Raw genomic sequence first — 14,167 nt, forward strand, 5'->3', positions numbered from 1 at the left:
AATTTAAGATATAAAGGGAAAATAAAAAAAGAAAATGTTACAAAAAAGAAAAAATAAACAACTTATATTCAGGCTATAGCTTTATTAGCCCATATAGCTTTAGCTGATATTTTAAAGATTTGTATGGACAGTTGTTATGAAGATTGGCCATGGTGCGTTATTCTTGACCATGAAGTATCGGCCATGGTGCGTTATTCGTAGATCTTCAATCCACAAAATCCCAGACCTACTTTAGATATAGGTGGAAAGATCTATTGATGATTGCTAAAGTTGCAAAGAAAGCAAGAAACCATGTTACCTCTCTGACTTTATATCAAGATAGGCACACAACCTACATATTCAAAGGTTGCACAGAAATACACAGTGCCCTTAAATTTTCTTCACTCTAACTTCTGCGTGATGAACCAGGAACATATTTCACTGAAGTTCTAGGCTGTAAGGCAAATTACTTTAGGGCAGGCTTAGTTGTAAACAATGCATTTCTTTTTGCAAGGCTATATTTTGCTTCAAAAAAGCAATTACAACACAATTTGTGGACAGCACGTGTAGCCTGCATGTCAGTTGGCAACATCTTTAGCCATTCTGCTGGTGACAGAATGACGAAACTGGTTAATTATTATACAGTTGTTATCTAGACAGCAAGTCGGTTGTTTTTACACTGATTATACGTCTACAAACGTTAAATCAATGTTAAAATCGGCTTATTTTCTTTCTGGGTAGTCGACTTGTTCATATTTTTGTTTCTACCGTGGCTTCTACTAATTTTTAATCGAAGTGATTTAAAAGTTCCACTGATTAAGCATGACAATTATTTTTTTACCCAGGAAAAACAGCTAACAACAATGCTGCTGGTACATCTGGTTCAAAAGATGTCATTGAAGAAGCTTATTCTGAAGTAAAACACGCGAATAAAGGTCTGGAAGGTATTTTAAGCACAGTCCCTTATCATCTCAACCCACTAGCGACACCGCTCTATGTGACGGTGGAATATGATTCATGACAGCAGTTTAAGTCCTAAGCTGAATTCAAAATACGTTTATGACGTTCTCGTTTAGTTTCCAGTTTATAGCTTTGTAAATTACCAAAGCAAGCTTGCCTTGTTGTCAAGCTTATGTTTCTGTGTTTAAGCAAACAATCAATATCATAAATTTTAAAATACAATAAATGATGAATATTGTACCTCTTCGCAACAAACGTTCAAATCTGTTGGATGAAATCTCATTGTGTTTTATCGATTTGTTCGACCTGATTTAATCTGAGGTGGCTTAATAGTATGGCCAGAATAGCAAGGTTTCTGTTATAGCATTTTATCAACAGAACAGACCAGTTTTATTATTTTGTGCTTACTGCAGTTGATGGCAACCAGGAAGTAAACCAGCACCCGACGTACGCGGAAGTAAATAAGCCAAAAAAGAAAAAAAAAACAGCTCCCACACAACGTAGCCCGGAAAGCGGAGGAAGTAATGCTCAGTTGGCTCATGTTACTGCCTTAAAATATTTAGCGTTTATTCAACGCATAATGATCGTAAAATTTACTTGGTTGCCACATTGACACCAGTTGAATTTAGCAACGTTTCATGATATGTTGTGAAATGCCTGTCCTCCTACGTACCATTCAGATTTCACAGGATGTGCGTATGTGATGTAAAAGAATGGAACAATGCTTATTGTTTCGGATTATATTTCATCACATTGACAGTGAATGGATGTGGCAATACTGTATCTGGATAAAATGATTTCCCAACTCCAAAGCTTTTCTCACCCTTTCCTGTTGGTAATTCTGCTTTGTTAACAACCTAGGTGTTTCAAACCTTGTAGTTCAAATAAATCTTTCATATTTTTGAATGTATAGGTTTTTGTCAAGCACTATTTATGTAAACCCTTGACAAAGAAACGAATTTTTCAGATCCAGATGCACACAATGGCGTAGTAGTGCATGGAGGCTCCAGCAAGGTGAGCTACATCGCCTTATGATCAATCAATGATAGCATACTGACATCACAGTATTTTATTATCATACGCAAGGTTGTAGAATTAGGACAGACCTATCAGCATTAAACACATCTTTAGTAATCTTTTTATTTTTATTTTATGGTCACATTGATTTCAAAACATTCTTTTTTACAGTTAAAGTTGTGTTTTTGCAACTTACTTTTTCTTTATGCAACTGACATTAAATTATCAGCTATTTGTACATTTTATACGTTTGAGTTGTCAAAGATCACCACTTATGTTATCGTCTCAGCCAAAAATTTTATTGTTTCAGGTTGACCAAATCGGAGATTCGTCATCTTAGAACCAGCAAGGTATGAATCTCACGTCTTCTAAGTAGGCGAAAGTGTTATTTTTTGTACAGCTACTGTGAGCTTTTTTTATTGTCACATATTCTGTATGTTAAGTGTCATGGTGAGTTAACGAAGTCAAAAATCACATAAATGTAGTATTTTTGTGTAAATATAATCATAAGTTATACTATCATATTGTACTCCAGATTATCAGCAAAATGCTTTACTTTACCGGTTTTATCTACATACAGTAGACTATTATATCTAGATCGCTTCTTCTAAAGCGCCTAATGTCCTGTCATTGTCTCAACAGGAAAGCATCGCTGTGACATCACAATTACTGATGTGATGTTATCAACCATCTTCTACTGCTGGCAGTATCACATATTTATTCCAGTTTATGGTTAAAACGTTGTAAATGCATTTCATGTTGCTGTTTTTCGCCATTATGTCAACTTTGTAATTTCTAAGTTTCTTTTCGATACAATACAGTAGATGTCCATTTGCAATAGACATAATTTAAATTGAGAATGTGCAGATGAACTGCCAAGATTTCTGTAAATTCTTGTGGTTTTACAGTATGTTCGCCATCAATTGTTTTAAATCTCCACAATAATAATAAAAACAGCATTTACACTACACAGCGCCACACCCACTCATCCACAGTGCAAACTATGCCCCTGGGCGCTGTATATGACAATTGTGATAAAATAATACATTCAGTTATAATTTTCAGTGAAATGGAATGATTGAAGCTAGTTTTGAATTTGTTCAAATTTTCTGCTGCCTTTATACAAATAGGCGAACAACTCTAGCAACTGGCAGCCACAACCGGAAAGCTGTGATTCAACATTCTACAGCAGATTGATTTTCGAATTATTTGCGGTGATTGCGTTCCGTGATATGTGAATCACTTGATGTTTGTCGGAACAATTTCTTATCTTGACTGCGGAAAAGATTCTAATCTCGTTTTTATTTGTCACATAACTCGTCTACTTTGTTCATGTTCAGTTGTTCACATTGTGAAACGGTAAACTAACTATAAAAAGGTTGCTTATGCAATGATCTTTGTGTCTTGGAGGTTTTTCACAACCGAGTGCTTTTCAGTTAATGGATAACATGTTTGTATCAGACCGATTGTATTTTCTAGCTTTGCTGAACTTGCCTTTATTGTCATCGCTTTGCGTTGAAATGAAAGTAGTTTTATTTTGGGTAAGCTAACAAAGCGAATCACTCTATGCATATTTGCTTTTGTATTCCAATGTTCTTTTCCCAGTTGCGTAGGGATTCCCATTTGAATTACTTTCGTTTCATTGTTTGTTTTTGGTTTGCTATTCGTGAGAACCCGAATTATTCCATTTGGTAATCAAACTTAAAAATTTACTTCTGGTAGGTGGATTTTTGTGAAGGTTGCTTCCCAGACAACAAAATCCGTCATTTTTGCATTGATTTCACGTCTGTAGACGTTGAATCAATGCAAAAATTGTAGATTTTACTGTCTGGGTTATTACTCACGGCTAAAAACACTTGGGTTACTGCTTGAATGTCTAGCACAGAAATCTGCCAATGCAAAATCCCACTCCGCGATTTTTTCCGCTGTTTTACAGCCTACTGAACGTAGGACTTCTTGCCCATTTGTTTATTCCAATTACTTATTACTATTGTCATTCAGCAGAGGAATAGAAATCAACAAGTCAGCCTACATTTCATTGTTGGCTGAGGTACTAACTGGATTACGCTTGTTCACTTCATCACACTCACAACTTACCATTCCAAGTTATGTTGCTTTTAGAAATCTTTGAGATTTTGTCACATTTCAAATGTATATTTAACTTCCAAAGGACCTTCTAGTATTTGACATAATAAAACTCGGTTAATGTTTCCGTTTGATTTCATAGAACTTTCATGTTTTGTTCAATTTTTTTACTACTCTCAGTCACAACAGAGGTTGAATTCGCTAACATAGATTCATGTATAACATGATATAATCCATCTTAGTAATTCGTCATTGGCATCAGTGAAATGAAGTAACCACATGATTTCTACCACAGGAAATGAATAATCTTTATTATTGTTACTATATATGAATGTTGTAATTACGTCAGTATTGATGACACGGCTTTGGCATGACGTAAAAGTTTACTGAGTAGGTTAACCCTGAATATGTTCGTTTACTGTTAATGGACAAGTAGAAAGACAGTGTTTATTGGCCATCAATACTTGCTTGTCGTTTGACCAAACGTGCCATGTCAGTTGCAGATTCGCAACAGATTTTTTAAGTGCTAAAGTAGGCGCTGGTGTCTTTTAACCTCTGATTCGGTTTCTTGGTGTCATTGAGAATGAAAATTTCCATTTTTGTAGCTTGTTTTATGATTCCGACTGACTGTTGTTCATGCACTTACAGTAAATCAAATCACGTTAACGCCACTGTTAATCATTGACTTGTGCTTCGTTCCACTGCATTGAACGTTAAAACGACAGCTAGGGAAGCAGCTGCAGTTGCTGTCACTATTTTTTTTGTTGATATTCGTCATTGGCTTGCGTTAAAGGCAAAGCGAAAATACACGATTTCGTGCACAGCTCATAATTTCAAGCCTTAACGAAGTCTACCAAGACCAACACAACTTTTTTCCAAAAATAGATTCATGTATGAATGCATGATCGCTTTTCACGCACGTTCGTCATACCAGTAACTTCCCAACCAGAAGATCAGTTCTTTTGTACATTAACTAAACGTCTGCAGACGTTGAATCAATATAAATTATAATTGGTTTAACGGCTGAGAGGTTGAACTGATTATACTCCATGAAAAGAAGCACTTCAGTTTATTGTTTTGCAAACCGCGAATTATTTAAATTTTGTCAACAGAGCATTTCCTTCAGCAAGCTTTCTGATGAGACATTCTGTAAATTGAAAAAAGCTATTTCGCTGAAGAAAGCTTGCTGCTAGTTTGTTGGTTATCACGCTCTATTGTTCCATCTAGCGACAATACTTATGCAAACTTTTTATGTGATTATAATTTTTTATGCCGGTGTAAATTATAATAACGTTTGCGATAAAATAACTAACAGAAGCATTTTTCACGCAAGCATACTTTCATTCTTCATTTGTTTTGCAATTTCAAAAACTTCGAAGCATTATAACTAACCTGTGTACTTCAATGCTATGTGTAAACAATCTATTAGCCTACAGTGTTTTTAACTTTGTTATAAAATCAACTTTGTTTTTGTAGATACATTTCCATGACATATGCATTATTGCTTTCACTTGAAATGAAATCTGTAATCGTTGTCTTTATACTTTCATCTTTTTACTACGTTTATTGTATAACATTTGTGTACAGGCATGTTGGCAAGAATGTTCAATGTTGCGTTTAGTAATTTGGCTATGAGTCGGCTAAATTATAATTCCGCTGCAAATGTGTAACAATAATAATTTTCCAGTGCAACTGCTTAATTTAATTCTAGTTGCATCTACTGTGCACAAATTCTTGTAAAACTTGATTTGTTGTTAATGGCAGCAGTGACGTAGACAAGTAGGGCTATGAGCTCCAACTCTTGTGTTTCAGACGTTTGTGACGTCACAATCATTGTATCAATGCTAATAAGATCATTGAATACTGAAAAGTTTGGGTGTTCATCAGGACAATTATCGTTTCTAACAAACACTAAGATCATTGTTACTGATCCATATATAGTGACGTCACAACCGTCTGAAAAAGGATAGATTTTACACACCACCCTTGCGACTACACCTGGCAGCACTAGCGGATCTAAACACAATTCTTGTGCGAGCACTACAATCTGTTCCTGAATGGAAAATAGAAAAAAAATTTCACGTAGTTTCAATGAGTTAAGTTTTAAATGGACGAGTTTCGTAAGCGTCTCCACAAACGTTTGATAGAGGTGTGTTAGTTTGTCACAAAAGAATAATAAGAATAATCACAAAAAGCGATTATAGAGCCCATACCAGTCCATTATTTTTTAAAATGAATATCTTAAAGCTGGAAGACATATGTACACTGGAAGTAAAAAAACACATGTTCAGAGTCTGCATGAACTTGTACCCTTCTGCCTACTGTGCATTGTTCACAAGTTCTTCACTCATCCACAACCATAACACTAGATATCAAGCAAACAATAATTATTTTGTTAAACGCACTAATACAGAATTTGGCAAAAAATCCATACAAGTATTTGGACCAGTGGTGTGGTCAGAGGTTCCAAGCAATCTCAAAAAGTTATCTTTTTATGATTTCAAAAAACATAGCAAAGCATCAGCTTTGCAAAGTTATGATACTTGATAAGTGGGTCTTCATTTGGCCTAAGCTCTTACATTCAACAATGTCTATTGTCATGGTGTCCAGTGTCCACTGATTTTCATGATTACTATTTGTTGGAAAATCTCGCACACAATTTTATGAAGCTGACAATTAATTGTAAGCTACTAGTCGAAGTATTAGTCTTGTTTGTGTTTTCTTTTTTGATTGTAACCAATTTGGTTAAATTGTTGATTAGTTTTATAACTCAAATTATTCTTTCCAGGGTGGCAACTGACTAGTTGACCGTATGGTCGTTTCGTTGTCTCCCTATCAATAACAAAACCTAAACATTGTATGTAGCCTATTATTGTTTTATGTCACTTTTGTGTTTTGTTTTTTGATAAATAAACGATTGATTGATTGATTGATTGATTGAAAACTTTGCAATTTTTGGGAGTAAATGTTACTCAGTGCTCCCCTAAATCAGCTGAAAGTTAGATATGAATGGATACAGTATAACAATCACCGATTTGAATGAAAAACAAAGAAGCTGGTATGATTGCTTCTCTTACTCAGTCAAACAAAAACGGTCACTTCTCATGTAACTGCTCTGGCTGCCCTATGATTTGATACTTTGTTTTTGCCGATCTCCAATGTCTAACCATCCTGACAAGATCAGGTTTGGTAGATTGCGTTTATGTGGTCAATTTGTTTACGTCACAATGTAGATATTAACGACTTGTTTTAGCCTGATGCTGCGAATTCGCTTTGGTAATAGCGAATTGCACTTGCTTTCGGAACACAGTTCCCTAGTCATGTGCTATGACGAATGGCTATGTTCTTACATTGTGTTCTTTCCTTGTGGCTTTTCATAGTCTAATTATTTTTAAGCTTTACATTTCGCTTAAAAATTCATTCATTTTACAGTAAATTTCTATATGTTTTGATAATTTGCTGTATAGACTGCATCATTTCGTAAACTTTAAATGACATGTAAAAGTCTAATTATTTCAGTTGTGTGTTTGAATGCGGAAATCAACATACCATGTATTGAGTTATTTCAAATAATTGCACTCGCTTGATTGCGGAATAAAAGCGTATTTGTTATCAGTCTTTGCTCTTGCAAGTTGTGAAGTATTGTCCATTGAGCTTTTCTACTTCAAGAGTTCCTCAAATCCATTTTTGACCTTATATTTTTATAGTAAATGTCGTATCATTCCAGCATATTCATCCAAGCAACGTCTCGCAGGCTACATTCTCTCTAGCTTCTCATGCAAGGTCGGACGAACAGTGTTTGGTGAACCAGCTATGTGCAAAGCAACATTCTAAGTTACTTTTCTCTAGTTGACTCACCTATTATTTTGAATCTGATACTGATTTTTGGTTTTGAAGTATTTTTGTAGATTGACTACAGTTAGCTCACTACTTCCCGGATAACTGTTCAGGGTTATTCTGATTTGTGGATTGGTTGACTGTAGCCGATAGCAGCAAAAGTTATCCTTTTTTTTGTAACGGCACCTTGTATTTTGATAGTGTCACTTAATCACATGATCAGCGTCTTTCTATTGCTTATTTAGCCATTAATTACCAGCAGTCCATAACAGTGAAAACAGATTTATCCACTAAACCAATTTTTATTGTAGACAAGAAACTCAATACTGAAAAAGATTATCGGGCAAAAACCTTTTATTTAAAACTAATGCCAAACAAGTTGTGCTTTTTTAACAACAATGCAGCTCAACATTACGGTTTATCTACGAAAAGATACAGGATCTTATAAACATTATTTGCCTGATCGGTGGGTAGAACATGAACGTACGGAAGTAAGTTATGTGTTTTACAGTAAGCTTAATTACTACTGATAATTACTGATTACTAAGTGCTATTACTAATTGCTGTTTCGAACTTGACAACAATTAACAATGCCTCATAGTGAAAATAAACCAGAGTTCTGTTTAGTTCCATACTTAGCACCGCAAAGGAGAACTTTTACAGTAATTAGTACGGTACCTAAAAAACATTTAAATTCAAATAATTACAAGCACTTCAACAAGTATACTATAGAAGAAATGAAAAACTATTTCTAGGCTTTCAGCTTGTAAGGGTTCAGGTAGAGGCAGGAAAAACTTGTTTTAGTATTGCTAAAGCAGTAACGTAAACACTAAATCTCAGCATTAGTCTATCTTTTTATGTCAAGCAATATCGCAGTGAACAACATTAAAGCCGATAACAGTAACATATCAACCAGCAATGCTGCAAACTTGTTCTTCATTGATAGATTCTCCATTCAAAGCTATATCTTTTATAAAAAAGCAGTTGCCAGGCCCACCAATACGTAGAAACGAATAATTAATTTCAATGAGCATTTTCAGCAATATGTCCAAAAGTTTTCAGGTGCTTTCAAGTCACGATGCTATAATGGGGAGAAGGGAGATATCAGAAATGCAGTTGTTTTTTATTAACATGTTAATTGGTGCTTTTGCTTCTATCACAAACGTCATAAGTTATTTTGATTCTGCTGTGACAATGACTCTGCCCATAAAATGAATTTAGACTTTTTGAAGTAGTCTCGCCACTGTTTCGTTATCTTTGCTGCTTATCAAGCATAGGCCTTACCAAGGCGCAATACCAGGAAAATAAAATAGCGAACTATCTTATCAAAGGCGGCTACTGAGGTGGGAGTTAAATTAAAACATTATCGTCTGCTTAATATTGATGTAAATTAGCTAAAAATAGCAATTCAACTACGGTACTCGGTTAGAGCGTTAAATACTCAGACTGTTTGGATAAAACAATCATAGCATTTCCTGCATTGCCAATGCCGGTACTTTCACAAGAGCGGTTCAACGTAAGACGTAAAAATATTTTTAGGGACCCAAGCTAATTTGTTTTTGCAAGTCTGCAAATTGGATTGTCAACGTTAAATTGAACATAAAGTTGAATTAAGTTTTTCAAAAATTTACAACTGCTTCCAGCAGCTTAGGGTCAGTCAGTTTTGTTTGATCTTTTAAAAAGAAATGCTTTTATCATAGACAGCAGTCCATTTTTTAAATAAACGTTTGGAGTAGACATAAACTCCCTTGCCGCTTGGATGCGCCAAAGGTCGTTACTAAATGTAATTCCAACAATGTCCATGTTTTATTTTACGCTTATTGCGACACATACAGGACACTGTGAATAATAGGCTAATGTAACATAATAAGCAGCGAAAGGACATGTTCATTGTTCAGTAGTAATTAAGTCAGCTGTTCCCATTATTTCGGCATATCATAGAGTGCCTTGCTGAAACACAGCTGTGTGCTCTCAAGCGATGTCGAACTGATTGTTATTCGAGCGTCGTCGTGCGTCGCTCCAAGCCAGCAAACCAGACTTTTTTACATGGATTCAACGTTCACAAACTTTGAATCAACGTAAAAAATAATTGATTTCCTGACTAGGTGTCACCACCCTCATTGACCAAACTGACATTTGAAAATGAAACAGCTAGTCTACTTTGCATACATTTAGAGTTGATAAAGAAAATAACAGACAGACAAAAGAAGTAACTTCAATAGGTTTAACATATTTTATCACACAAAAAATATAACATAATGAAAAATAAACTCAAACGTTTTCGACACAAGTGCGTGTCAAATGCGTTGGCATGATATAACGGATAAGGAGTTGGCTTTTCAAATATGCAAACCTGGCTCAACTCCCGGCTTTAGCTGGTTGTTGAAAACACCGCTCACCTCTACCTAGGGCAGTGGTTTCCAACCTGGGGTCCGCAAACTCCTTGGGGGTCCGTGAGAAAGCATTTGGGGGTCCGTGATTACCTTGATGAATTTTGGAAACAAAACGAAAAGCGATCTTTTTACTTTCATTTCTCTCTTTAAATGCAAATGTGTCAAGCTCAAGCCCGCGAAAATAAACTGTACCAAAATGCATTAAAATAAATCTATGCTGCTGCCTACAGTGTCTGCTGCTTACAGTGTACATTAACCTAAAACTACATCTACCACAACGCATGTCGATTACAGTCAAATCAGGATTGGCTCGTCTATTACGTAATAGAAAGCATGCAGTGCAACACAAGTTTACCTCGTAGTGGCGGGAACAACACCACTGCTTGCAGTTGGAGACTACGCTGTACTGGTAGGCCAGTATATATGTACTGGTAAGCAGATAGGTGAGTGGTATGCGTAGTCATAGTTTGTTTTGTTTGTTTTGTTATCTTTATCCTGCATTGCGGAAAGCGGACTTGAGCGCTGTGCATCGGTGTACGCCTTCCTACATACACCTGACCCACGCTGCAGCCGACGGCAATGTCTGTTTCCGGTGGTCTACTCTACCTATGACTTAAATTTGGTACTACCCATTACTCGAAATCGATCACTGGGTAGAGGCAATTATCGTAAAGTTTCTCGCCCAGAGAAACAACAGCAAGTGCGGGTGGCTGGAGTCGAACATGCAGGCTCTCGACTGCGAGCCCGACGCGCTAACCACTCGGCCAGTGCTGCCGACAATTTGAATGAAAACACCAGGATGGAGTTAAATAGATATGAGGAATAAGGCAGAGATATTTGCCGCAGGAGTCATAGCGGCAATGCAATATGACACAGTAGAGTAGATGAGTAGCATAATTATTACAATAGTCAATAGTATGTTAATTGAGTTTCAGGCAAAATTTAGGTAGGGGTCCGCAGAATTAATAATTTGTCTAAATGGGTCCGTGACAACAAAAAGGTTGGGAATCACTGACCTAGGGTGTAATAAATTGGGTGTGCATAATTGCTGCAAGAAAGGCGGCCGAGAGAAAGGGACTGGACACCCTACTCTCATTAGTGCCTTACAATGAGAACCTTATATTCTCATACGCTACACTTGAATCAAGTATGGGACCACCTTCACCTTTTACGTGTCAAAAACGTTTGAGCTTATTGTTAATTATGTTATGTTTTTTGTGTAAGCAAACTCTCCACCAACGAAAATAATTATATGGTAAGCCCAAGAACAAACTTGAGGACTATTTTAAGGCAAAACCATGATAGTTAACTTGATCTGATCTGAGTTATTTTTTATTATTTCTAATACTGTGGGGTATAAGTATCTATAACAAGTATGGGAAATGGATCATTTGGCCTTTTTTAAATCCAATTTAGCCCTAATTTTAAGATACAGCAGTATATTCCAAAGCTTCTAGCAAAAAAATTAATGCTAGCACATTATGGCAATAAAACATGGGGTGTTTTCTTTGAGACTTTAAGATTTCTTTTGAAAAGTTTCTGGTTGCTTGTCCAAATACACTTCTACATACCCTCATCGCCGCTACGGGACCCCCTGTCAATGCTACTAGGCACAACCACTAGAGAAAAAAGGATTGAAAGTGTCGAATAGATATTTCGAAATTAGATAGGCTAGTATTGCACGGTATCTGTGAAAAACCGTCAAAAGTCAGTCAAGTTATCAGTCAAAAATGCAAACCAAGTAAATAGTTTGACAATGAGTGGAAATTTTAAACTGTTAAACAATTCGGCTTACGTCAATGGTTCAACTTTCAAACCTGCCAAGACTATGCCTGGGGATTCTTCGTGAATAGATTAGTCTACTTCCGTATTAAATCAGCTAAAAGTTACTTCTTTTCACCGATGATAAGCGGTGTTTAAACGTACACCTTTGTCTGAGAAGACTGAAGAAAACGTATCAAAATATCTACAAAGTGTTCTTCGTGTGCACATAGTGGCATGCTTCCGCGTAGGTTTGTTTCATCACAGAATAATTGGAGCTCATCATAATAGATTGGCAATTCATTTGACGGCTGATACAAGGTTCATGTTAAATTACAGAATATTTTAAGTCAAATGATTTATTTTTCTGCAATTGATTTTGAGTCTGCAGCCTAAAATGGATGATTTGTTGTTCGTTGCTTTGATTGTGGATACTGGCGGAATATGCAGCAAACATCTAAAGAGAAGATTATTGTGGCAATGATGTTTTATGAGATTTTTTGTGCGCTCGTATGTACAGTTTATGAAAACATGATTTGTGTAGTTTATATATTGATTAATAAAATTATTTCAAAGCAAGAGCGGTACATGTGGTTGCTACAATTCAAGAAGCTTTTGTACATATCAAGGGATCAATTTTTCATGCAAACATTCTGAAATAACGTTTGGACAGGCCCACACTTAGTTGTAGGCATGTTGAATTTGATAAACTTAAATCTTCTAAAAGCCAGTTTTCAATGACAAGAATTCATTTTTGTATGCCAGTAAAGCAAAACTTCTCAAAATTGGAAGATATCTTTCAGTTTTTGGTATTAGTCAATTGTATTGAGCAGTATTATACTATAATGCTAGTTAAGCACAGCACCAGTGTAAAATGTATTTTGGTTGTTTCTTGTGCAAGTTGATTGATTGGTAGGGCTTCTTGATAGGGTGACGGTGCGCGAAACGTATCCCTCGATATATAGGCTACATGTGAACTTTTTCATCACATGATTTATACGCGTTAAATTTTACACTAGGCTTTTTATGTGCATGAAATGCATAACTGCAGAATTTTCATGCAAAGGTTGTGTGATATCGACTACAAACTATTTCAAACATGCACAAACATAGACAGTACTGTAAATGAGTTTAAAAAAATCGAACTTCTCGCATATGATTGCTCTGATGTTGTGTTATTACACAGCTAAACTTAAAATTTTTAAAAAAATGTTGTTTTAGCTTTCGGAATGTTACATTCCATTCCAAAAGTGTAAGATATATGGCTGGCTTGTTCATGCATATTCTTCGGTCATTCGTTCTAACCCAAAAAAGTGTCTATGAAACACATCTTAAGATGTGTCGTTTTGAAACAGTTTTTATTTATCAACCGGTTTCATTATAAAACATAAGGGCAAGTGGATTAGACTCTCGCCGTCGTCGTGCCAGCTTCTGGGGCTGAGGGTCTAACCTTTTACCACGTCAGATTCACGATATTCTCGGACTAAGCTGGAAGGCTACTAGAGAGCAGCCAGTCTTATGTTTCATCATTCAAGACACGCAGACCGTCAACTCCATTAGGTGGCTTGAAAATGGTTCAATCGTTAATAATATGGTCTGCGGTCTGTTCCTCAGCACCACATTCACAAGTGAAGGAAAAAGTCATTCCCATGAGTCTAGGTGGTGTTAGACTTCCATTGAGAGTTCCATTTATGGTCCGCCCAATTAGCCGCAGAGATGTTTTGTCCATCAGCTTCGTTGATTAGAAGTTAAGCGGCTGGCACGAATGGGTGTCTTAATTTCAGTGATTTGACTCTAATCATCTATCATTTGCAATTTTTTGTCGTTCTTGAACACCAGACAATGTTCTGAAGTTTATATGGTATTGAACTGAGAAGCATTGTGAGGTAGATTATCTTCTCGGTGAATTTATGGTTGTGTTGTGGTTGCCATTGATTTAATAAGCTTAGTTTGGTGGAGTTGTTTTTCAGATAATTCTTTTAAGCATTAGACATTTTTTAGCATCTGTAACACAAAATAGCATAACATTGCATACAGATGAACAAAATCTAATTTTTAACAACTATGGTATGTTACATTTTTTTTAATTATAACTATTTGTTTCACTAGGGGAATTGTTACTTATTAAAGAAATT

At 35.9% G+C, this 14,167-nt stretch overlaps 1 protein-coding gene across 3 annotated transcripts in view; it reads left to right on the top strand.

The window, feature by feature from the left end:
- The window catches only part of LOC145781369 (uncharacterized), a 116,760-nt gene that overhangs the window by 65,116 nt on the left and 37,477 nt on the right, over nt 1–14,167 (top strand). Inside the window, exons 14-18 of one of the 3 annotated variants that reach the window (XM_082593155.1) lie at nt 825–923; nt 1,353–1,460; nt 1,907–1,953; nt 2,267–2,306; nt 2,599–7,656. The exons of 1 other annotated variant lie outside the window; for it this stretch is intronic. In XM_082593155.1, coding sequence (XP_082449281.1) covers nt 825–923; nt 1,353–1,460; nt 1,907–1,953; nt 2,267–2,296 — 284 coding nt within the window. In that variant the 3' untranslated portion in view covers nt 2,297–2,306; nt 2,599–7,656. Of the gene's footprint in view, nt 1–824; nt 924–1,352; nt 1,461–1,906; nt 1,954–2,266; nt 2,307–2,598; nt 7,657–14,167 lie in introns of those variants that run through there. One more of the 3 variants, XM_082593156.1, reaches the window with a different exon arrangement.

Source organism: Aplidium turbinatum, chromosome 12 (genome assembly GCF_918807975.1).
Source record: "Aplidium turbinatum chromosome 12, kaAplTurb1.1, whole genome shotgun sequence".
In the NCBI taxonomy this organism is placed as follows: Eukaryota; Metazoa; Chordata; class Ascidiacea; order Aplousobranchia; family Polyclinidae; genus Aplidium; species Aplidium turbinatum.